The sequence below is a fragment of the Copadichromis virginalis genome, linkage group LG9 (assembly GCF_057382275.1).
Source record: "Copadichromis virginalis isolate Kocher_CV1m ecotype Utaka linkage group LG9, C_Virginalis_male_GT1.1, whole genome shotgun sequence".
Taxonomy (NCBI): Eukaryota; Metazoa; Chordata; class Actinopteri; order Cichliformes; family Cichlidae; genus Copadichromis; species Copadichromis virginalis.
The window spans coordinates 10,106,667-10,131,244 of record NC_140626.1 but is presented as its reverse complement, the minus strand read 5'-3'; the positions used below and the strand labels follow the sequence as shown (position 1 = coordinate 10,131,244).

The 24,578-nt window shown below is 44.0% G+C and overlaps 1 protein-coding gene across 7 annotated transcripts; it reads left to right on the top strand.

Moving 5' to 3' along the window:
* Nucleotides 1-929: 929 nt before the first annotated feature.
* On the top strand, nt 930-19,575 carry snx16 (sorting nexin 16). 7 transcript variants are annotated; one of them, XM_085467660.1, is made up of 9 exons: nt 930-1,093; nt 2,384-2,940; nt 3,069-3,155; nt 11,671-11,819; nt 12,041-12,110; nt 14,142-14,278; nt 14,384-14,500; nt 15,924-15,960; nt 17,070-17,217. In XM_085467660.1, the coding sequence occupies exons 2-8, from the start codon at nt 2,524-2,526 to the stop codon at nt 15,937-15,939; spliced, it is 993 nt and encodes a 330-aa protein (XP_085323786.1). In that variant the 5' UTR covers nt 930-1,093; nt 2,384-2,523; the 3' UTR covers nt 15,940-15,960; nt 17,070-17,217. The 7 variants fall into 7 exon arrangements, with proteins under 7 accessions (XP_085323786.1, XP_085323784.1, XP_085323783.1 ...); XM_085467658.1 differs by having other exon boundaries at nt 15,924-15,965; XM_085467657.1 differs by having other exon boundaries at nt 15,921-15,960.
* Nucleotides 19,576-24,578: the final 5,003 nt, after the last annotated feature.

Sequence of the window (24,578 nt, the reverse complement as noted above, 5' to 3'; positions counted from 1 at the left end):
AACATCCTTACCCATAACCAACCACACTGATTTGCATAACATAATCTGTTATGGTGCAAGCTTTAGAAAAATAAGTTTGTGTGTGTGCATGTGTGTGTGTGTGTGTGTGTGTGGCGTGTGTGTGATTTTGCTACATGATAAGTCAAAGTGGACTTGGAGAGTTCATTCTCTGTGTCAACCTATGTGGCACGTTCAATGACATTGAAAAAACAGCCATGTGGTCATTCAGCTCGTTCCAGGAATCAGGTATTTCTATGGAATGATTCTTCACAGGTTTAAATTATTGACACACACACACACACACACGGAGGGGGAGGGAGGGAGGGAGAGAGAATGCTTTCAGAAATATAAATGATTGTTTATTGGTCCAAAATGTATTCTGCAGCAGGACAATGACCCTAACATACAGCCAAAGCCATTAAGAACTATCCTCAGTGTAAAGAAGAAGAACAAGTACTGGTCTGGCCCCCACAGAGCCCTGATCTCAACATCATCAAGTGTGTCTGGGATTACATGAAGAGACAGAGGGATGTGAGGAAGCCTACATCTACGGAAGATCTGTGGTTAGTTCTGCAGGACGTTTGGAACAACCTACCAGCCGAGTTCCTTCAAAAGATGTGTGCAAGTGTACCTAGAAGAACTGATACTGTTTCGAAGGCAAAGGTTGGTCACACCAAATATTGAGCTGATTTAGATTTCTCGTTTGTTCATTCACTGCATTTTGTTGATTGATGAAAATAAATGATTAACACAAAGCATTCCTTGTTTACAGCATTTTCCCTACCTGCCTAAAACCTTTGTGTGTGTCTGTGTGTGTTTTCTGATAGTACCTGTTTCAAATCCCTTTAAGTCTTGTGTCTACTTTTTTGCTGAGGAATTACATTTTCTATATAGTATTAAGCGTGTTACTGCGCACTCTACTGGTTATGCAAAGGTACTGCCGTCATTGTGGTCAGAGTTCCAGCATGCTAACATGAAAACACAGAGGGAGGAGATACGGCGGCGGGTAAACAGCAACGGGGCAACTACACATTTGGCTCTATGTCTGTAGTAAACATATTTTCGGACAGAGAAGGATATCTGGACTCCTACGGTAAGCGAAAGACCTTTTCACTCGGGGTCATCTTAGCTTTGCCCACACATGCTCTCCGTCTTAGCTCGCTAGCTAACCTGAATGTAATGTGATACATGCCCGGTTCTTTCAGTGGGATGGGGGACGCACCAAACACGGTTTAAAACCGGGCTATTTAACTGTTGGTTTGTTTATTATTGGGAAAAATGCTACCAGGAGAATAAAAACAGATATCCGACGCAGTATTGGTAATTCTTGCTGCATTCGGCATTCAATTGTTGTTGTAAACAGCTATTATATCAGTAAAATTGTTGTTAGCGTACTTTGTATTGTAGTGAAACTAACTAGTGTTAGCTCATGTTAAAGTGTAGCTAACTTTGACGGTGAGAACGGTAACGTTTTATAAACTGTACTCTTGTGGTTTTCTGATAGTAGTTCTCTAAACTGAAAGGCGGGTTAACACTATTACACGACCATGTTTTGTTAATGAAGTTCTCAGAGCTCAGAAAGGACGTCGTGAATCGTAGTGAATGCGGTTAGCTTGCTTGCTAAAATAACATAGAGGGTAGCTATATCGTTAGCGACTTGGTCTAAAATGGCATTTATGTTTACGAAGCAGGGCAATTACATTAGAAAGCCCGTGTTTTGTTGTAACGCTGGCTGCCGTCCCAGAGTTTTCGCCGTGTTTCACCAAAATAGCAGCAGGACCTTGTCAATTAGTGAGAGCCATAAATGACATGTCTCATTGTGTTTACTTCTTACATCTATCCTTTCATCCTCTTTCTGCTGCTGAGTTATTTTTTCCCCACTTTTGCCTGCCAGATTTTATTTATAATCGCTATATTTTTACAGCGTATATTCCCATTACGAGTACGTCAGTAGTATTCTTAAACGCTCTTCATTTGTACTCCTATGGAGTGGATTGACTGGTTTCTGAGCAGCTCTGAAGCTGAATTAACACGAACAAAATAGACAGGTAGCTGCTGATTTCTCTGGCCTCTCTCTTTCATGAAAACCAACATGCAGCTCTGTTTCATTCAAGTTGACATGTGAATCTAATCTTTACAGGCTTTTACCGTAATGAATTTTACACATAATACACAAATTCATAAATTATAAATCATATGGGGCTCGTGTCAATAATTCACGTGCCCTGGGTTTGTGAGGTACTTGACAGATTGTGCCACATTTATGTAGACTCAGGGCGAATTAAGTAGATTAGGTTTTAAATACAGATTATTTAGAGGCAGTGTAATGATCCTCCATATAATGTTACACCTAATAACTCCTGTTGTTGTTGTTTTTCTATAGAGTCTTCAATGTCAGCCCTTCAGGCTCAGAATTGCTGCTAGACTTCATCCTCACACAACACTACTGTACCAAGACAAGCTTGGTGTGAAAAGCTTTATTGACTTCTATGGTGGTGTGGCAGGAGTACACAACTCAGGAAGATGGCATCACCTTTTGTGCCTGTTCCTGTGCCCATGGACAGAGCCTTGTCCCGTGGTAGCAACAAGCTGAGACGGGCGCAGCGAGCTTCATCGCTAGGAAGTGTCTCCAGCAGCTCAGAGTCTTCGTCTTCAATCGCCAGGATGGCTGGGGAGGAACATGGGGGAATCGGATGCGGAGAATTAGATTCCCAACATCAGTCTCGCTGTGCGGACAGGGGTGGCCGCAGCCGAACGCCCCCACCCCTTCAGAGCCCTGTGACACGGGCTAAGTTGAACGGGACTCTGGAACCATCTGTCGAATACTCGAGCTGTCCGCGGTCTATATCGGATCCTAGTGGTAGCCAGCAAGCTGAGGAGAGGCCTATCACCCCCACTGTGCTGGGGTATGAGGTCATGGAGGAGAGGGCCAAGTTCACGGTAGGAATCCAGAAAATTAGTTAGCATGGCAACCGCTGTCTGTGCTAGATTTAGTCTGTATTTATTAGTGACTAAACACTAAAGCAAACATGGTGAGCAGTTATTAACATCTGCCTTCTCTACTGCAGGTGTATAAGATCCTGGTGAGAAAGACTCTAGATGAGAGCTGGGTTGTTTTCAGAAGATACGCTGACTTCTCAAGACTCAATGACAAGGTGTGTTTGGGTGTGTTGTCTGTGCATGGGATTAAATGAGCCGTCCCAAACTGGAAAACTACATGAGGGTAAACCTTATTATAATCCTGCCACAACTGAAGCAACTGGTTTCGACTATCAATCCCTCTGCTTTCAGCAAGCTTTCTTTAGTTGTTGAATGCTCAGTGAACATGATTCGAGCTACACAAAGAAGCCTACTGTTCCCAAACAGCCAGCGGGCCTGAGCCAACTAGGAGCTCTGGTCTCTTGTGGTTTTCAGAGTATATAATCACAGTTAACAGAGGAGACATACTATTATATGAGAATACTATATGGATGGAGAAATCATGTAAAAGGTGTAAGGTTTGAAGAATTTAAGCCTATTAAAAGCAGCTCACAGTAATCATCAGTGGATGTCTCATTGAGAACATGTTTGTATCAATGAGACTGATCACAGTTTGGAAATCTGTCAGTATGAAGTGTGTTTTGATTATTCTGTTAGGATTAAATTTTTTAGCTCTACCTTGGAAAGGTTACAGGGATGAGAGTACTTGGCTGCCGTGAGTGAACGCTTCAGAGGGACCAGCAAATACGAGGCAGAAATACCTAGCATGATCTGTATAGTATGGTTTGTATAATAGAGCACTGACTCTGTACAGGGTGGTTCATCACAAACATTATTTTGAGGTTCAGACCTCAGTCAGCATAGCTTCACTGTGAAGTTTAATCGCATGGTGAAAGCAGACAGGTTTGCATACATGTTTACACACCCCAGGCCACCTCCCTCTGAGTAAATTGACACTGGGACCACATATTAACACAATGTCTCCTAAACCTCTCTACATACAGTCAAAAATATCACCAGACTTGTCCTAAATGTTGAATGCTCTTTGACTTCAATAGAGGGACTTTAGCACGATACAGTGAGGTTGTATGTTTATTCAGCAGAAACATTTGGCAACATGTTGTCATTTTTCTTGAAATCAATAGGCAGAACCTTTTATAGAAACCGTTATATACTCCAAAGAAAGTAGGCAGTCCTAGGTGACAGTGAGGATCTCAGGCTACGTCCACACTAATGCATCGTTTTCTCTCCATTTTGGCCTCCCGTCCACACTGAGGCAGCGTTTTCAAAACGCTCTCGAAAACGCATACATTTCAAAACAGTGTTTTCGCATCGCAGTGTTGACAGCAAAAACGGAGACGCATGTTAGTCATATGATGCAGTCATGTGACCAATTAAACAAAGAGTTCTAAACAAATGTCTGTCCTCCTCCAGAAAATCTTATGTACGCAAACGCACGTTGTAACTTATCTGGTTCGCGTCTTTTATTTTGACAGCGCACCTGCGGACCACTTATGTGCACCCCTGATTATACAGCAGTTGTTTTGTTTGCTCTCAATTTTGACAGCCCTATTAAAGATATATAAAGATATATCCAGATAACTTTTTCAAATTCTTTAATTCTCACTCGCTTTTGCAACTTTGTACTTTTGTGTTACTCGCAGCAACAACTCCACTTCATTGTTAGTCCATTTAAAAAACTCGGTGCTTTTTCTCAACATTTTGGTGCAACTTTTCAAAGAGCCGGAAAGTAAATAAACAGCTGACAGAAATGAGGCAGGTCGAATCTTCTAGCCTCAGAAATACCAACCTGGCAACATGTATGGGAAACACCTTGCGTAACCACAGCAAAACCCATGTTTTTTCATTTTTCATTTGATTTTGATTTTATTGATTAGCATTCAAATTCAAATCTCAGTGAAAACAGTGAAAAAAAAAAAAACAAACAAACAGTGAAAACAGAACAAAAATCTACCATAAAGAAAGAAAGCATGAGACAAGGCTAATCAAAAGGTATTGGCTGAAGCATTTGCTTATTACGCCAACCCTTTTCACAAAATATCTTTTTGTATGCAGCTCCTGTACACAGGGCTTGAAGAAAATAATAAAACAAAGCAAAAACCAAACAAACAAACAAAAAAAAAAACAAAGAAAAAAAAACTTTCCACCTTAGATAAGTAACTATATCAAAGCAAAAGAATCAAGAGGTTGTTGTTGTTTTTTCTCCTTTTTGCTCTTTTCATTCTTGATTTATATATTTTTCTAATACTCTATTTTTAAACATGTTTTTAAACAAGGAAAATGAACTACACCTTTTTAAATCACTGTCATAACTATTCCACAGGTTAACTCCTCTAACAGAAACACATCTCTGCTTTATATTTGTCCTTATCTTGTTTTTTTTAAAGAAATCTGTTCCCCTTAAGTCATATTGACTTTCTCTGACTTTGAACAGCTTCTGAGTACTGGGGCAAAGCAAGTTATTTTGTGCTTTATACATTATCTGTGCCATTTTATATTCAACTAAATCATAAAATTTCAGGGTATTCAGATTAATAAACAAAATGTTAGTTGGTTCTATATAGTTTGATTGGTTTATAATTCTGTGGAATACACCAGGCACAGACACACGCACACACAGGTATGTACTGCCAACTTCCACATTTATTGAAGCTTTGAGTGTTGAGTTTTGACAGCTGACTCAGTCGTACAGTCTGACAGCTCACGAGCCCAGCTGATCTCTCCTCTGGCCGCCCCTCCCCGTCTCACTATAAACACAGCGGAGGGAGACCATCATCAGTACATAAACACCATCAGCTGTTCTTACCGGCCTCGCAGCGCCGCCCTGTTGAGCCTTCTGCTGCACTCCTCCCCTGCAGCTGCGCCCGGGGCCACGCCTCCGCCACACACCCCCACCGCCCGTTCGAGGCCGGGGAGCCGTCCGGCCGAGCCAACTCCCCCCCGCGAGCGAGAGAGGAAATCGGCCACCGCCATCTGCGCCCCCGGCCTATGGATCACCTTGAACTTAAAGGGCTGCAACGCCAGATACCACCGGGTGATCCGGGCGTTGGCATCCTTCATGCGGTGGAGCCACTGCAGCGGGGCGTGGTCCGAACAGAGGGTGAATGAGCGTCCCAGGAGGTAATAGCGCAGGGAGCCGACCGCCCACCGGATGGCCAGGCACTCCTTCTCCACGGTGCTGTACCGGCGCTCGCGCTCCGCTAGCTTCCGGCTGATGTACAGGACAGGGCGGTCAGCCCCCCTCACCTGCTGGGACAAAACGGCTCCCAGCCCTCTGTCCGAGGCGTCAGTCTGCAGAACAAAAGGGAGGGAAAAGTTAGGAGTGTGAAGCAGCGGCTCCCCACAGAGAGCCTTTTTCACCTGCACAAACGCCGCCTGGCACGGCCCCGTCCACTGGACCAGATCCGGGGCACCCTTTCGAGTGAGATCGGTCAGGGGGCTGGTTAGCTGCGCAAACCCCGGCACAAAGCGACGATAGTAACCCGCCAACCCCAAGAACCGTCTCACCTCCTTTTTCGTCCTGGGGCGCGGGCAGGATGCGATAGCCGCCGTCTTCTCCACCTGTGGACGCACCTGCCCGCCCCCCAGGTGGTACCCCAGATACTGCACCTCCCTCCGTCCAACCGCGCACTTCTTCGGATTGGCCGTGAGCCCCGCCCCCCTCAGGGACTCCAGGACCGCGGCCACCCGCAGCACATGCTCCGCCCAGGTGTCGCTGTGGATGATCACGTCATCCAGGTAGGCGGCAGCATACGCTGCGTGCGGACGCAGTACCCGGTCCATGAGACGCTGGAAAGTGGCCGGGGCCCCGAACAGGCCGAACGGAAGTGTCACGAACTGGTACAAACCGTACGGAGTGGAGAAGGCCGTTTTCTCCCTGGCCTCGGCAGACAAGGGAATCTGCCAATAGCCCTTGGTTAAGTCCAGTGTCGTGAAAAAGCGGGCCGTGCCTAACCGGTCCAGGAGCTCGTCGACCCGAGGCATGGGGTAGGCATCAAAGCGTGACACTTCGTTCACCCTGCGATAGTCGACACAGAACCGTATAGACCCATCCTTCTTCGCCACCAGAACGATGGGGCTACACCAGGCGCTGTGCGACTCTTCTATTACTCCCATCCTCAGCATTTCCGCCAATTCCCTCTGCACGATTTTTCGCTTGTGCTCCGGGAGCCTGTAGGGCCGTGAACGCACCGTCACGCCAGGCTGCGTCACGAAATGGTGCTCGATGAGGGACGTCCGGCCGGGCAGGGGGGAGAACACGTCCGCAAAACGCTGTTGCAACGCGACAACATCCGCTCTCTGGGCCTGTGTGAGATGGTCATCACAAGGGAGGGAGGCGGGAATGATAGAATTTGGCACCTCAGGCCCCAACTCATCTCTCTCCTTCACCAAGCTCACCAGAGAAGCGGTTTCAACCTCTCGCCACAGTTTGAGGAGATTGAGGTGATAAATCTGCGTGGCTCCTCCCCTGTCCGACCGAGCGACCTCATAGTCCACGTCCCCGACTCGCCGTGTGACCACAAAGGGTCCTTGCCACTTGGCGAGCAACTTCGAGCTGGAAGTAGGGAGTAACACAAGCACTTTATCTCCCGGTGAGAATTGCCTGAGCCTAGCCCCTCTGTCATACAGGCGTTGCTGACGCTGCTGAGCCTGGAGCAAAGTCTCCCGTGACAACCTCCCCAAAGTGTGGAGTTTTGCTCTCAGGTCCAACACGTACTGAATCTCATTTTTGGCGGGGCTCGGACCGTCCTCCCAGCTTTCTTTAATCAGGTCGAGCACCCCACGTGGCCTCCTGCCGAACAGCAGTTCAAAGGGAGAAAATCCCGTGGAGGCCTGGGGCACCTCCCGCACTGCGAATAACAGAGGGTCTAGCCAGTGATCCCAATTGCGTTCATCCTCGTTAATGAACTTCCGAATCATGGACTTTAAAGTCTTATTCAGCCGCTCCACCAGCCCGTCAGTCTGAGGGTGGTAGACGCTGGTCCGAATAGATTTAATGGCCAGTAATTCGTACAGTTCCCGCAGTGTACGAGACATAAACGACGTGCCCTGGTCAGTCAGTATCTCTTTCGGGATTCCGACTCGGGAGATGACCTGAAACAGTGCCTGCGCCACACTCTTTGCAGAGATGGTGCGCAGCGGAACTGCTTCCGGGTACCGCGTTGCGTAATCCACCAGGACTAACACAAAGCGGTAGCCGCGTGCACTCCGGTGAAACGGCCCGATGAGGTCCATGCCGATGCGCTCAAACGGGACCTCAATGAGGGGGAGAGGGCGCAGCGGCGCCTTCGGTATGGCCGGCTGGTTAACAAGTTGGCAGTCCGGGCAGGACGCGCACCAGCGGCGCACATCCGCTCGGATGCCCGGCCAATAAAATCGGGCCGTTATCCGCTCCAGAGTTTTCTCGTAGCCCATATGCCCTGCCATGGGGTTATAGTGGGCCGCCTGGAAAAGCGTTTCCCGGCGGCCCTGCGGCACCAACAACTGGGTGTGTGTTTCCTCGGTCTGAGTGTCACGACTCACTCGATATAACCGGTCGTTTAATAAGACGAAACGCGGGTAGGTCTGCGCGGCCTCAGGGCGCACCACGTGACCATCAATAGCCATCACTTGGTCAAAGGCTGAGCGTAGGGTGCCGTCACGAGACTGCTCCAGTGGGAAATCACCCATGGGGGACACTTCCGGGGCCGGCGGGACGTCCCGTGAGGGACCCGCCGGCTCCTCCCCCCCGGAGTCGGTGTCGGACGACCCCGCGTCACCGCTGAATGCCGCGCACACGCTACACCCCGCTTCCGGTCGTGATCGCACCCCCGCGTACTGCCCCAGTAGCTGATGAAACCCCGGCCAATTGGTACCCAGAATCAGGGGGTGCGACAGGCGCGGGCTAACCGCCGCCGTTACTCTATGCATTTTGCCCTTATACTTTAATAACAGCGGCACTATGGGATACCTGTGAACGTCACCATGCACACACCTCACCTCCACCCATTCTGCCTCCAGCAATGCCCCGGGGCGAACCAAGCTTTGGTGTACGAGGGTCTGCGTGCAGCCCGTGTCCACCAACGCCTGGCGTATACCCCCTCGAGTCCTTACCGGAATACTGTATGTCCCTCCTGGACCGGGGGAGGGTGCTGGGGCGCCAGCAACGCGGAACACCTGCCCCACTTCCATAAGCGGACAATCCCTCCTCAGGTGCCCCGGCTGCCCGCACTTCCAACACTCCGGCCCCGGCGTCTGTGCTGCTCTCCGTGGCTCGGGGGCGGCTCCACTTGGCTCGGCTCCCCTGGACGGCACCAACGCCGCGAAAGGGTTAGTGGGGCTCAGCGCCGGCAGCCGCTCGGCCTGCCCTGGTGCCGGCACACGGCGCCTCGGGGCCGGCACTGGGGCCTGTCTGTTCGGCCTCCGTCCGGCATCCCCGGGTTCCCCTGCTCCAGCGGCAAGGTGGTCCTCCGCCAGCGTCACTGCTACCTCCAAGCTTGCGGGCCGGTGGCACCGGACCCATCTCGCCGTCTCCGCTGGCAACCCCTCCGTGAACTGCTCCAGCACCACCTTGTCCACCAGCTTCGTCTCGCCCTCCGATGCCCCCGGTTGCAGCCAGCGCACCGCCGCGTCGCGCAGCTGCCGGGCCCAGGCGAATGGTCGGTCCGTTGTAGCCAGCCGACAGGCCCGGAACCGCCGGCGATGGTCTTCGGCGGTGAGCCCCAGCCTGTCCACCACCGCCCGGCTCACGTCCGGGAAGCTGCTCCTCGACGCCGGAGGCAGACTCAGGGCCGCTGTTTGTGCCTCCCCAGACAGCAGGGGGAGCAGCCGCGGAGCCCACTCCTCCCGCGGCCATTGGCAAGCCTCCGCCGTGGCACGGAAGGTCTCCAAAAAAATTTGTGGGTCGTCCCCGTCCCCCATCCGGGGCACCGCCACCGACAGTGGCGAGGGCTTCGGCGTGGCAGCGGCCCCGACCAGCCGTTCCAGAATTTGCGTCTGTCGGTCCGTCTGCTCCTGCAGCGCGGCCAGGTGGGCACGCTGGTCGGCCGCCTGATCCCGGCTCATCGTCGCCATCTCCGCTAGCATCTGCGCCAAGAATTGCAGAGGCTGGGTGGGTGGCGCGGCCTGTGGGTCGGACATTCCCCCACCGGCACTTTCCTGGGTTTCGGCACCACTTGTGGAATACACCAGGCACAGACACACGCACACACAGGTATGTGCTGCCAACTTCCACATTTATTGAAGCTTTGAGTGTTGAGTTTTGACAGCTGACTCAGTCGTACAGTCTGACAGCTCACGAGCCCAGCTGATCTCTCCTCTGGCCGCCCCTCCCCGTCTCACTATAAACACAGCGGAGGGAGACCATCATCAGTACATAAACACCATCAGCTGTTCTTACCGGCCTCGCAGCGCCGCCCTGTTGAGCCTTCTGCTGCACTCCTCCCCTGCAGCTGCGCCCGGGGCCACGCCTCCGCCACAAATTCTTATAGCTTTTTTTTGTAACTTGAAAATATGAAGAGTGTTCGTTTTATATGCATTACCCCATATCTCCAGACAGTAAGTCATATATGGAAGCAACAGAGTACAATAGAGTGTGTATAATGATTTTTTGTTCAGGACATGCTTTGTTTTATAGAGAATAGCAATGGTTTTTGACATTTTTGTTTTCACATGGTTTATATGAGACTTCCAACTCAGCTTATCATCAATTATCACTCCAAGAAATTTATTTTCGTACACTCTTTCAATTTCAATTCCATTAACCCTTATTTTAGATACATTTTTCATTGCTTTCTATGTGCTTTCTATTTGTATACTAATGTTTCAGACAGTCACACTTGTATACATACCTATTGTGTCCAGGCTATATTAAACCTCACACAACAAGTTTTCATGTAAAACTCTTCCAGCCTCCTACTCACTATGCAGCTATGAACATTTTACAAACAGTCTGGTTTTGCATGTAAACACTTTGCATATATCCTATCAAAGCTTAAGCTCAGAATGAAGCTGGAATAATAGGTTTATTAATAGAGGTACGTCTCACCACCCGTGACCATGGGAACAGTTTGTGAGGAAAGCATTTCTGCTGAATGAAGCCAAGTTTACTACAAGAAAGAATTCATGTTGGATTTAACACAGTGGTAAGTAACACATTAAGAAATGTGTAGTTGCACCAAAAATGCATGAGGTCTGTAATATGACACCAGCATAGCGCAGAACACTAATCTGGACTTTCACCTGTGTGATTAAAAAAGCTCATGAGATTTAAAGCTCATTTTGAAATTTTGTTTTTTTTTTGGGGGGGGGGTTTAAGTGTTTTTGGATGTATGGTTGTATCTTGAATGCACGTGAAATAAAAATGTGACAATCTGATGACAGACTATTATGAAAAACATTTTTGATTATGACATTTCTGTGATTTGGTTATTTAGTAAGGTATATAGATCAGAAAGTAGCAGACCTGTGCTCTTTTGTTTGGATGCAGGTTTGATCCGAGCACAAAATCTAGACGAAGAGTGTGTTTGCTTTGTGGGCTGGAAGCGTTTTTCTTGGCCCGCCACCAACTTTATTACTTTTATCTCTGCATGATGTCTACACGGCCCTTACATGACTGTCTTTGCCCCTACAGCCTGTAGCTGAATGTAAGGGCAATCATTCACTGTGTGTGTCTGTGTGTATTTGTTCCAGCTGAAGGAGACGTTTCCAGGCTTCCGCCTCTCACTGCCTCCTAAGCGCTGGTTCAAAGACAACTATGACAGTAACTTCCTGGAAGACAGACAGTTAGGACTGCAAGCTTTTTTGCAAAACTTGGTTGCACACAAGGACATCGCCAACTGGTATGAGCCTATTATGTTTAATAATAAAAATGTTACTGGGCCATATTTTATGTCATGCTGGGTCATTATTGCAGACAAACCTTGCCGTAACTCTTAGTTTGTGTTGGCTGCATCAGAGCTATGTGGAAAATACATGCATAGCTAAAAAGATAACTGATATCAGTGTGAGCTGACCTGTTTTCTAATCTTTCTAATCTTACATCATTTATTGTTCTTGACAGCCTGCCGGTGAGAGAGTTTCTGTGTCTCGATGATCCACCTGGGCCTTTTGACAGTCTGGAGGAGAGCAGGGTGAGTGTGCATTTAGAGTATGTGTAAGTTGGATGCTGAAGCTTTTGAGCATCAGTTACTTCTACTCCTCCTCCACATCTTGTCCCAGGATAGACACAGGACATGTAGCTGTCCTCTGCCTTTTAAGTTAATCATTACCTCTGGTGTTATTCAAATTTAGAAGGACGGAATCAGTGCATTCTTAGTTTTAAAGCTGTTTTGCAATTTGTTTATCCCTGCCATTAAGGAATATATTAAGGAAAACTACATCTGGCAACTGAAAATCTCATATGAAAGAACCGGAAAGCAGCTAACAGACTGAGCACTGTTCTTGGACTTTGCAGCAAACAGAGCCAACATGGAAAGTTATGGAAAGGAAACCCTTAATCTCATTACAAAAGACAGTGCAGTGAGATGTCAGGTGCCTAAACCATGATGGTATATGTCGTCTAGAGATGGCACGATACCACTTTTATGTCCGATACCGATATCGTAAATTTGGATATCTGCCAATACGATATGAATCCGATATAGTGTATTTTTTTGTTTTTTTTTATTATCTTGCTGCATTTTTTTATAAGTTCAAACTCAAGTTTAAAAAAACCAAAACACTAAAGCTATTCTGTTAAACCTGTATGTAAAAAAAAAAAAAAAAAAAAAAAAAAAAAAATACACTGCACCTAAAATATTTGATAGTTCGGTAATACTGATCAATCTAATAAACTTAAACCTAGTCTATCCTCCCAATTCTGGTATTTTAAAGAGTACTTAGTGGAAATATTAAGCAACCTAACTAATAGGGTTGCAAACTCCCAGCAAAAAAAAAAAAAATAGGGAACCACCCCCCACCCTCCACCTCGTGATGCTTAATCGATGTAATCAACTTTAATTTAATGCACAAAAAAATGCACAGAAGTCAATTATTTTTCCACAATAATTAAATAGATTCAACATCTTTCTTCAACAGAATTGCAGACTGCACAGATGGTACCTTCCCAAAGGAAAAAGTAGTAAAGCTTACTAGAGATGGCACGATACCACTTTTTTATGTCCGATACCGATATCATAAATTTGGATATCTGCCGATACCGATATGAATCCGATATAGTGTTTTTTAATCAACAAAACTGTTTTTTTTTTTAATATCTTGCTGCATTTTGTATAAGTTCATACTCAAGTTTAAAACAACAACTACACTTAAGCTATTCTGTTATACCTGTATGAAAAAAAAAATATTTCATAGTTCAGCAATACTGATCAATCTAATAAACTTAAACCTACACCATCCTCCCTATTCTGGTATTTTAAAGAGTACTTAGCATAAATATTAAGCAACCTAACTAATGGGGTTCCAACTCCCAGCAACAACAAAAATAAATAAATAAAAAATAGGGAACCACCCCTCACGCTCCACCTCATGATGCGTAATCAACGTAATCAACCTTAATTTGATGCAGTGTGAAAAAAACTGCACAGAAATCAATTATTTTTCAAGAAATATTAAATAGATTCAACATCTTTCTTCAACAAAATTGCAGACTGCACAGATGGTACCTTCCCAAAGTAAAAAGTACTATAGCTTACTAGGGTATATATTAGACTTAATAGTTACTATATACAGTAATTGACTTCTATTCATTTTACATCAAATTAAAACTTTGGGTGTAAGATTCAGATAATTATTTATTAAAAGCTAGACATTTTAAATGAGAATAAGAAAGAAAAGTATGTCTTTGTGCCCCCTTTTCCCTGTTCATGCCCTATCGGCCCCCCTGGCTAAACTTTGCTAGATCCGCCCCTGCACAGTTACCAGCCGTCAGCTAGAAAAGGATCCTGGTGTAGAAAGTAATATTAAAAAAATTCTAACAACAGCTTATCAAGGTTAAATGTGCATCAAATGCATGCTGAAGCTTTTGGCACAGACCTCACAGCCCGCTGGGCCTTTTCAATTCACGAACTTCTGAAGAAAACCCCATTGTTGTTATCTATATGGTATTTTGACCATGTAAAGATGTAAATATTTTCTGCTCCTCATTTCCCCCCTTCTTCTAGGCGTTCTGTGAGACTCTGGAGGAGAGCAACTATCGTCTTCAGAAGGAGCTGCTAGAGAAGCAAAAGGAGATTGCCTCCCTAAAGAGGAGACTGGAGGAGAGGGAGCAAGCCGTCCTACTACTGGAAAAGCATATCAAGTCAGTAGATAAACACAACCGTATGCATCCTTAGAGAGATTCACAAAAGTCTCACATGTGAGAGGAGAATGACCTTTTGGATGTGTGTGTGAATGTCTGTTGCAGCGATGAGTGTGTTAGTCCAGAGTCTCCATGTCGACTGTCAGCTCGGGGCAGTGAGAGCAGTGCAGATGTGGAGTCATCTGCTGCAGAGGCCGATCAGGACATCCCTGAAGACACCGGGTAAGAGACGCTCGCATAAACCACAAATGGCAACGATAAAACAAGGAGTAGGTTTGATCTACTACTCCTCTAATGTGCTCCTGACACCAACCAAAGTTCATGTGATTTCCACCGAATTATATCTGTTTATGCTGCCACAACATCGAAGTTAAAGCAGATTTTCCATTTATTTTAAAAGTGGATCAAAGGTCGAGGGGCAAGGTTCATTTGTGAATTTAAACCACCTTAAGGAGCATTCTCGTAAGGTTAACAGGCTTTCTTGCAAGGCATTTCAGTCCATTTGATTTTGTCCGTCTTGCACAAAACTTGCATGTTTTTTGTCTTTCGTGATAATCTGGAGTTAATAAAACCCCACATAAGACCATCAGGAAAGTTAAAGGCATCACGGCTCATAAACTGCTGGAAGCCTTGAAGCCAAATGAATAAATGATGTGTTGGATTTACAACTGCAGTTAATGTAGTAAACTGGAGATGACTGAAAATCTCAAAAGCTCATTATTAAAACCACTGCTTTACCTGGGAAAGTGGGAAAGTAGAATTTGTCTTATCTGAGGACGTGCAGTTTTCTGCGACTGATTAGGGTGAAAACGGTTTGCACAGCAGAGAACTTGATTTATAGGCCCTGAAGAGTGTGCACCTCTCTTACTTCATCCTCTACAACCTAATTTAATTAAATGACAGTATTTACTGATCTCATAGGAGTAAGACTCACAGAGTGCAAGGTTCGGTGTATCTTTCCTCCTCATGGAAAAGGTTTTCACATTTTTAAGCAAGTAGAAAACCGTTTTAATATCAGAATTTAAAAAATGTTCTTTACTGTCAGTAGAAGAGTTAAATTTCGAACATGTAAATAGACAGAAAACAAAAAAGTAAAGACATCAAGTTGTCATAAATATCTCTAAATCTACACAATGTTTATGCTCAAAAAGGAGTGATGTTTACACTTTTAAAGAAACACGAAAAATAAAAATCAACATCACGCAGAAAGGAAGTTGTTCAGTTGTTGGGAATGAATACTGAAATCGACTCTGGTGTTTGCACGGTTTTCTCACTACAATGGGCGTTGTGGGTTTGAACTGTGGTTCTCATCACTGCCCAGATGTTGTTTTTTATTCCAGGATTGGACATTATTTACCAAATACTGGCTGTTGTTATGTTTCTGGTATTTTGAAATCAAGAAATACAAATGTCAACGTTTCAGTGATGAGTTTCAGACCCACACGAGAGTCATAAATACGGCACACACTAGTGTGTAAATGTAGTTATGGTAATAAAAAAAAAATGGCGTATGCATGTCTGTGAAGATGTTTCTGGTTTAAGGAGAAGATAATTATCATTAATATTCTAAACCTTGTTCCACTTTCTCCTTTTCTTTTTTTAAAATATGTTTTCACTTGTTTTTCACTCTCATATTTCACAGCAGTGCTGCCCCAATGTGAAAATAAAGAGCCCCATAACATGTGAGGTACTTTCAATTGCAGCTCAGCAGGCTAACACTGTGGCATACTGTTTCCTCCCCCCACTCTGTTCTTCTTGCCAATAACATGCATCCCACTGCTAACTGCACAGTAAAGATGTCATGTTTAATGATGTTGGCGTGTTTAAGGATGGGTTCGGATTGCTTTCAAGTCGGTCTAAGTGCAGCGCTCACATGGTAAATGTGCGTTTAATTCCCGTGTTCCCCGGAGCTGCACACATTACATGTAAGTGCTGTATTAAGATTTATTTGAAAAATAAACAAACCTGTCTTTAAAGTGCTCGGAGTCGGGATGTTTCTCCGGATTGGGGTGATTTCACTTTCAGTAAAACTAGTTCAGAAAAATGTCTCCTGATCAAAGTCCGGTCTTAACAAACCACATATTGATTTAAACCTGTCACAGGATTATGCTTTTTAAGGGACAACTATCTGAGTTAAAGGATGTGTTTAAAAATAGTCTAGTTTTAAAGCAAGTGACCTGAAATTGATTTTGCCCCAGCTGTGGTGTGTATTTGTTGTACTCCAACGTCCTGTCCTCTCTTCTGTCTGTGCTGCACTGCACTCCTGCATCACATATGACTAACAAATGGTGTTTGTGCCTCCTTTTCACGTGGTGATGTATGTTCATTACATGACCATTGTAGGTGTTTGGATTTGAGGGAGTGCAGGTTTTTCTTTCTTCCTATTCTCGTCTGTTGGATTGACAGCTTCTATAAAAGTACTACTGTATATAATGCTTTGTGAGTGCACGTGATGTTTGAGGATGTAGACGGGATGTAAACAGTCCTGATGCCCTTATCTGTTATCACTTGTGTTTTAACAGATGCTATATAGAGTTGGATAGCAAGCCTGTCTCGCTGTGTTCTCAGGGGACCTGTACGTGCAGTATTCTGGTGCTGCGGCATCAATAACTTGATGTCTCGGTCTCCCCACATCAATGCCTCACACTTTGAGCTATTCTAGTCTCTCGCATCTGCATTTCCTCTTTGGATCTTTGTCTGTCTGTCTTTGTGTTGCCTGATGTTCTCTCGTCCCGTTACCTTCTGTCACGTGCTCAGTGTATTTCTTCTGCTCTGACTTCCCTCTCTCCAGTGGCAGGTGTGAGGTGCAGCCTGTGCGATCCTCTGCCTGTTGGTGCGGTCCGTCGCTCAGCGTCTCTCCTCCCGTCATCCAGGTCACTCAGCTCTACCACAAGAACTCAGAACACTAACAATAAACCCGGGTCTTCCTCGTCATCTCTTTTTGTTCTCCCTGCCTTCTTTTCCTCCTCCTCACTGCAGCATTAGTCCACATGTTTGTTTGGGTTGTTTGTTTTTTAGTTTTTCTTGTGTTCTTATTTGTACTTTGCCTTTACCACGTCCTTTCACATCTCATCTTACTACCTGTCAGAGGGCAAGTGATGTTTCATTGTCCAGTCATGGAGTTGGATGATACCTCAAGATCTGGACTTAAAAGAGAATGGTTGTATACTAAAAGCAACAAACCATGGGAAATTTTATCCGGCACCTACAGAAGATGTTGAACACCTTGTTGGGACTTTGGACTAAATGGATCTGTCTGACAGTGTGTTTGGATTTCTTGGTCCTGATGATTCACTTTTGAACCCAGTGTGTATCCACAAGACCTCATGAGTTAGAGCCCAAAGCCAAAGTCTGAATTTTTGACCAAAAAGGAGAAAAGGGCAGATTTCACAATTGTGACAATCTATATGAAATCTGAATTATAATCTCAATAGTTTTCGCTGCAGTCCTTTGCCTTATGGTATCTTAGTTGTTATGAGAGGCCCTCTTTATAAACCAGGGAAACGACACCCCCGTGTGGCTGTTCAAATAAAAGTCTGACTCAGGATAAGCAGGTAACAGGTGTGTTTGACAGAGGATTGGTAACGATTGGTCTGCAGGTACTTCATCTCATTGCAGTGTACTGCCATTTACTGTTATTGTGGTAGACGGTCCTTCCGTCTTGAAAATTGCCATTGTGTCTCCACTTTCCGGTGCATCTGAAAGCTACATTCCACCCTGTTTTAGTGCCATGTGTCATAAATCATGTCCTGATGGGGGCATTTAGTCTGTACCATACTGTGTCAAAGCCAAGGAATGTAAAGGTCGACATGTATACTAATCGTGTCGTTACCAAGAAACATTCCTGCATATATGCATAAACATTTGAAGGCATTAATTTTCCAGGTGAAGGTCATTTCACAAATCTTTACACCAGACCTCTCCTGGCACTTCTTCTGGATTTCCTTTTTTTTTTTTTTTCAAGGCCTACTGTGGCGTGATTAAAGGACAAGAATGGCATTTTTGCTCACATATGTAGGAATGAGGATTTGGTTTTAGCTGCTGTGGATTTTAAGATATCAGATCTAACAGCTACTTCTTCGTATTTTGATAATCCACGTAGGACGTTGTCGATTGTTTTGTTTTTTTTCTACTGGCATTGCAGTTACAGCAATAGTCACGTTAGTCATGTTTTGGGGCATCCTAGGAAACCTCGACAGAATTTTTATTTCAGATGTTTCAAAATCCCAGCTGATAAAACTATCGACCAGGTGAGATACTCAGGAGTATAATTATAGAATTATAACTATATAATTTGGGTGAAAGACACAAAGAGGTGAAAGCTCCTCAAGTATACAGTGGTGCTATTCTTTTTACCTGAAAAATCCTAAAGTTTAAGACCTGACGGGCTGGAAAAAGAGGGAAAACAAGGCCAACGTAGTCATCGTTTTAAAGCTTGTTAGGATGCAAAACCATCGGGCTGGTATTTGAGGAAGAAGTGAATGCCACAGGCAACTAATAAACTCACAGTTTAGCTTTGTTGGCTCTTTATCTGCATCAAGACTGTTATTCATTAAATCATCCACTAAAGCCATATTTTTACACTTAAGAGCACTTGAGAGGCAGACGTTTCACGTGTGATCGAGTGTGCTGAGCAGCTGTTGTTTTCACTCTTTCATGATGACTACGAAGGATATAATGGCTACGGGGGATGTTGACTTGTCTCAAACTAGGCCTGGAACAGGTCATGTGATGCACTTTATGGATGAATGGCAACACGCAATGTTTGCTAGGATATTGTTTTTACTATTATAACACAGAAATATGCCTTTTAGCTCACCTGATCTGTCCTGGCTCCCAACTGTATATGAAATGTCACAGCTTGGTTAACTTGTATTTAGTTCTGTTTGTCTGTAAATTCATTTGTTGTATAATTCTAAGTGCCTTGAATATTTCCACTCGGCTCTTTTTTTTTTTTTTTATATGTTGGAATAGCTTTATAGGTTTGTGTACAACGTGTGACATATCCACTACATCCCCCTGATGGAACTAATGTTTTAAAAACACTTCTGTGTATATGTGAAAGAGATGCTTTTGTTATATTACATGAACTGATATGGAAATTTAGTTCAGATATACACTTGTAGTTGCACTATAAAAATTGACATAATCTGTAATGTCCCCAATTGAAAGGGTTTATTCACTGAGTAATCTGAAATGTATGCTGTAGATATTGTTACACATGCTATAGCAAAAATGTTTATCAGAAATATTTAATTCACATGCAATTAAACACGGAGTGATATATTGAAAGCATGTGTTTCCTGTGTCCTCACATTTAAAGCCTTCACTGTGTTTTCAGACAAGCTATAACATAACTGCAGAAGTTCATACTTCCATAAAGAAACAAATCTGTCCAAACCATCATTTTGTCTTTACTTCTGTAAACCCCCCACAACCTTTTTAATACGCAGCTTTATGGAGGAACTCCCTTGATCACTGTACGCATGCTGTCCAAACAGTAAGTACTTGCAGCGCCCACATGGAAGTAATTTTATTCCGGCACGGTAACACTCGAGGAGGCTGACTTTAAAAGGTGCTGTGGCTTTTCCACAGGCTTTCCTTACCTCAGCTGCATAATGGGTGACCGGAGACAGTTATAATCGTATCTCTATGAAACGCCGCCGCCATTGTCTCAAGGCACAGGGCAAAGTACAAGTGTAGATTTCCATTGCTGAATGCAGTGCAGTACTGTCTTTTGTCCAGAACATTAATGTTAAAATTGAAATATACATGAATTTCTTGATTAAAGACGAGTTTCATTGTAAGCAGGTGGTTTCATGTGCTGAGTTGCCTAATACACCATTAATCTCTCACATGTAGAAATGTGAAAACTAATATGCACTTGAGTACATAGTTTATATCATATAATGTTCTAGGATTGAAGCCAGAGAAGTTTGAAGGAAAAATCAGTGATCCATGTGCATCGTGCTGAAATAAGACAGTTTATTTATAGCTGGTTAATCCTGGTGGTTATAGTTAGAAAACATGTGTTTGCAGATTTCTTCTAATCTAACCCTGTTTGTCTGCAAGCCTCTTATTTGTATCTAAACATCACGTGACCACCGACTGCTGATTAATTTTCACTCTCATGTAAGGATCATTAGAAAACCTTGATCTTTTTTCATAAGGATTTTACTCCATTTATCTGCATTACTGTGAGTGTTTCACATCCCTGGGGAGGAAATTTATCTCACTTAATAAATGAAATTGTCAATTTAAAAACTGCATTTTTGTATTTACTCAGGATCTCTTTGTCTAATATTTAGTGTTTGATCTTAAATCTGTAAACGTCAGAAAAAACTAAGAAATCAGAAGGGGGGCAACTACTTTTTCACAGTATGTCTGTTTATCACTGAAACTAGTGGCTACAGCTGAACATGGGTCAAACTGGCTGTAAGACAGTGGCATAGAGAGCATACCTGAAGCGATTCTTAGTGGAGAGCGCTGAACTTACATTTTTGAAAAGGAAATTGTGTTTTTAGGAGAGACAAACGAGTACAGGTCAGCATTAATACTCCACACATGGACAAAAAAGACATTCAAAGACAGTCTGAAAATGTTTATGATATCAGTGAATATGGGTTATTGGCCAAACCAGTATGTATGTACATAAATGATCTTTGATATCCAGTTAGCCAAGAGGATGATTATCTCCAGGCGCTGTTGGGCCAGGGCTTCATGTGCTGCAGAGATCAACCGAGGTTTTTAACACGATCTGAGAAATGTGTTGTTGAATGACCAAGTTAAGTGTGTTTTTCTGTTTCCTAGATTTTAATTGCAAATATATGACAATTCCTCAAACATGTCAAGTTGTTTTCCACCCGCTAGATGGATACCAAGTGGTGCAGTGGTTCACACTGTTTCCTCACAGCAAGAAGGCTCTAAACTTGAATCTGCCGGCTGGCTGGGAGCCTTCCTCTGTGGGGTTCACGTGTTCTCCCTGTGACTGTGTGGGTTTGCTCTGACAGTCTTATTTAATACTGGTGATGGGATGTGGGTTCAGACTGAGGTATAACGTCAGGGAGAGCCAAGGCCAACATAACAAACAAAACATCCCTGATGTAGAAATAAAAGAAACTTACCTAACTCCAAAGAAACAAAATATACAACCTCTAACCATAACCTACCTAACAACACATAAACAGGAGAAAACAGGGTGTCAAAACAAAAGGCAGCTCTCCCCTACAAGCAGTCTGAACATGAAAACAACAATGCTCATACAAGATACAAAGGCATGCAAGCCTGCACAGGTATGGCAAACAAAATGGCCAGAGGGCACAGAAGCACAGCTCCACAGGCCTTAAATAGTGCTCTGCTGATTACCAATTAGCCGGACTCTGCGCAGCATCCAATCAGGACAGAGGAGGTGGAGCCTGGACAAAACAAAGGGTAAGGAGAAGAGACATCCTCCTGGGGGATGTAACAGTCTGTTATTCAACACTTGTGAGTACCTGTGTCTGTGCTTCCTATTTTTAGTTTACAACACTGCACTCCACCTTGTACTTGTTTGCAAAGGTGTCAGGAGAAAGTAAATATAAAACGAAAACATGGCAGCACAGCTCAGGTTTGCAAAGCTGTATCTGAACAAACCTCAGGGCTTCTGGAACAGCGTCCTTTGGACAGAGGATACAAAAGTGATGGCGACTGGCCATAACACAGCATCATGTTGGGTGAAATCCAAAAAAGAATAATGGCACAAACACCTCATACAAGCACAGTGGTGGAGGGGTGATGATTTGGGCTTGTTATGCAGCCACATGACCTGGACGCTCATTTTTCTGGAGTCTTGGCTGAAACTCCACACACGGGCCACCCAACAGGACAATGATTCCAAGCAAAACTGCAAAAATATGCCAGAAGGACTGAAAAAGCAAAGAATCAAGGTGTTGCAAGGGCCCGGTCAAAGTCCAGAACTCAACACCATTAAAATAATGCAAACTTTAGAGCGCTGCGTATAAACCGAGGCCAGCAAACCTCAATAAACTGAATCAATGCTGTGAAGGAAAGTGGGCCAAAATTCCTGAATGATGTGAGAAACTGATAGTCATACAGAAAACAGTTGCTTTGAGTTATTGCTGCTGAAGGTGGTTCTTCAGCTTTGACACGTTACAAGGAAGGAACTCTGCCAGGCTCTTTTTAAATGCATATATACACATAGTTTAAATAGTGTAATCTTTCATATATGGTGGGCCCTTGTTTATCGCTGGAGTTACGTTCTAATAACCCGCGATAGGTGAAATACACGAAGTAGCAACTTTGTTTTTTTACAGTTATTATAGATGTTGTGAGGCTGTAAAACACTACACACTTTATACACTTTTCTCAGACAGGCGTGAACATTTTCACACTTTTCTCTCTTGTTTAAACACTCTCAAAGTTCAAACCTTCGTAGAAAAATAAGTCCAGTATTATAGAAGGAAACCAAAGATTAAACCCTGTTTTCAGGTCCAGAACATGGGAATAGAGCAGCTGCCAGAAAACTCAACATTAATGAATCGATGGTACGGACGTGGAGGAAGCAAGAAGAATGAGTTGAGTAAAGTTTGACTTATCTGACTGTTTTGTTTCGCTTAACGCGCCTTATAATCCGGAAAATACGGTAACTTCTACTTTCCTTTAGCATGTCCAGAAGTCCAACTTTCTGTGCGATTGTTAGCATCTTCCTCTGCCTTTTGGATGCTACCTCAGGTGCCTTTGATGGTGCGAAACATCGACGTTGTTGTGTTTGTTGGGGAGAAAACTTACAAACATACAGTGCAGCACTTCTGAGATCGAAAATTTATGTAAATTTGACAAGCTGAACACAGTCTGTACTGTACGGGAGACACTGCAAGGAGGAGATTTATTGACGATGGTCTACAGCCAATCAGGACGCAGAACATAATGCGGCGTTAAAAAAAAAAAAGCATGCAAAATTGCACAAAAAAAAAAATCCATGAAACAGCGAGGCCGCGAAAGGTGAACCGCGTTATAGCGAGGGACGACTGTACTGTAAAGACATAATTTTGCCTCTGCAGAGTGCACCTTCTAATCATTTTATTACTCCCTCTGTTCTGGTTTCAGTCCCACTACCACCCTTTTAGTAACAACACTGACTTAAGTAAAGATGCAAAGTATATTAGTTACCATCAGTGCCCGCTCTTTATGTGATGCCACTTTCGTTTGGGCTTTGACATTTCTACTCTCAGCTTTTGAGTTGTGATGTTGTATGTCTCCTTTTCCTGTGTTGACTCACAGTTTCAAGTGGAGGACACAGACGCCAGCTCTCCTCCCATGTGTCTCAAGTGGGAAGTTCTTCTGAACGTTTTCAAGGAACCAGTTAAAGACCCTTCGGGGACTTTCCCCATGAACTGCTTTTTATAAGATTGGTTTTGTGGCAGGTTTCAAGCTCAATAAAGAGAATAATTTGTGTGCCCTCTGCTCCCTGAAGATGTTTGCATATTCCCGGTTAAAATAATAAAAGATGGATGACATCCATAGCGCCATGGCAGCTCACTGTCGATCTTTTCTGGCCTACTGAGCCTTTTTAAAAACAAAAACAACAACATCTGACAGTGACGGAGGCTGGTTTTCATATCCTGGCGCATATAGAATTTTTCTTGGATGCTCTTAGTTGCACAGAACCATCTGGGTCATATTTTTCTTGACAGATTGAAATAAAGTAACGGCTTTTTTAACGGCTTCTTAGGTTTCCATTAAAAGTCGTCATTCATTAAATGCAAGTCATCTTAAATTATCTGTTTGGAAGCTGCCACTGAAAACCTTAAGGCCTTTGTTCCTCGCAATATACTGCTGTTCATTTCTACATATTTAAAAAAAAAGGGGGGGAAATAGGTGACGTGACTTAATAAAGGAGAATAAAAACTTTACTTCGGTTTAAATTTTAATTCCAATAAATGTATTCTGCTTGAAGCATATAAGCAGAAAATGAGCAGAGAAAAAGAAAGACAAAATATCTCTATTTTCTCTTGTCTCTATTACAAACTTTGCCTCTTAACAGAGAATGAGTGCACTCAGGGGTGGAACCCTAAAAATCGGTTCTATTGGCTCAACGTGGGGAAAAGAATCCCAATTTCTATTGTGGGCTTCAGTAGATTTTTTCCATGTACAGGCTGTGATCAGCTGATCTGGGCTACTGCTGCTCTGAGGTTTACTCCTCTTTGAGGATTTACACAACGGCATTCAACAAATGTAAGCAGGTGTTTTATGAGTTGTCCTGTTTATGCTCTCTTTATACTGAAGGTGGAATTCAATAAAT

What these genes read in the sequence shown, in the direction of transcription:
- snx16 (XM_085467654.1), top strand. Translation starts at nt 2,524, where the DNA reads ATGGCATCACCTTTTGTGCCTGTTCCTGTGCCCATGGACAGAGCCTTG. An exon ending in CACAAGGACATCGCCAACTG is followed by an intron (nt 11,820 to 12,040) that starts GTATGAGCCTAT and finishes TGTTCTTGACAG; the next exon opens with CCTGCCGGTGAGAGAGTTTC. An exon ending in ACAGTCTGGAGGAGAGCAGG is followed by an intron (nt 12,111 to 14,141) that starts GTGAGTGTGCAT and finishes CCCTTCTTCTAG; the next exon opens with GCGTTCTGTGAGACTCTGGA.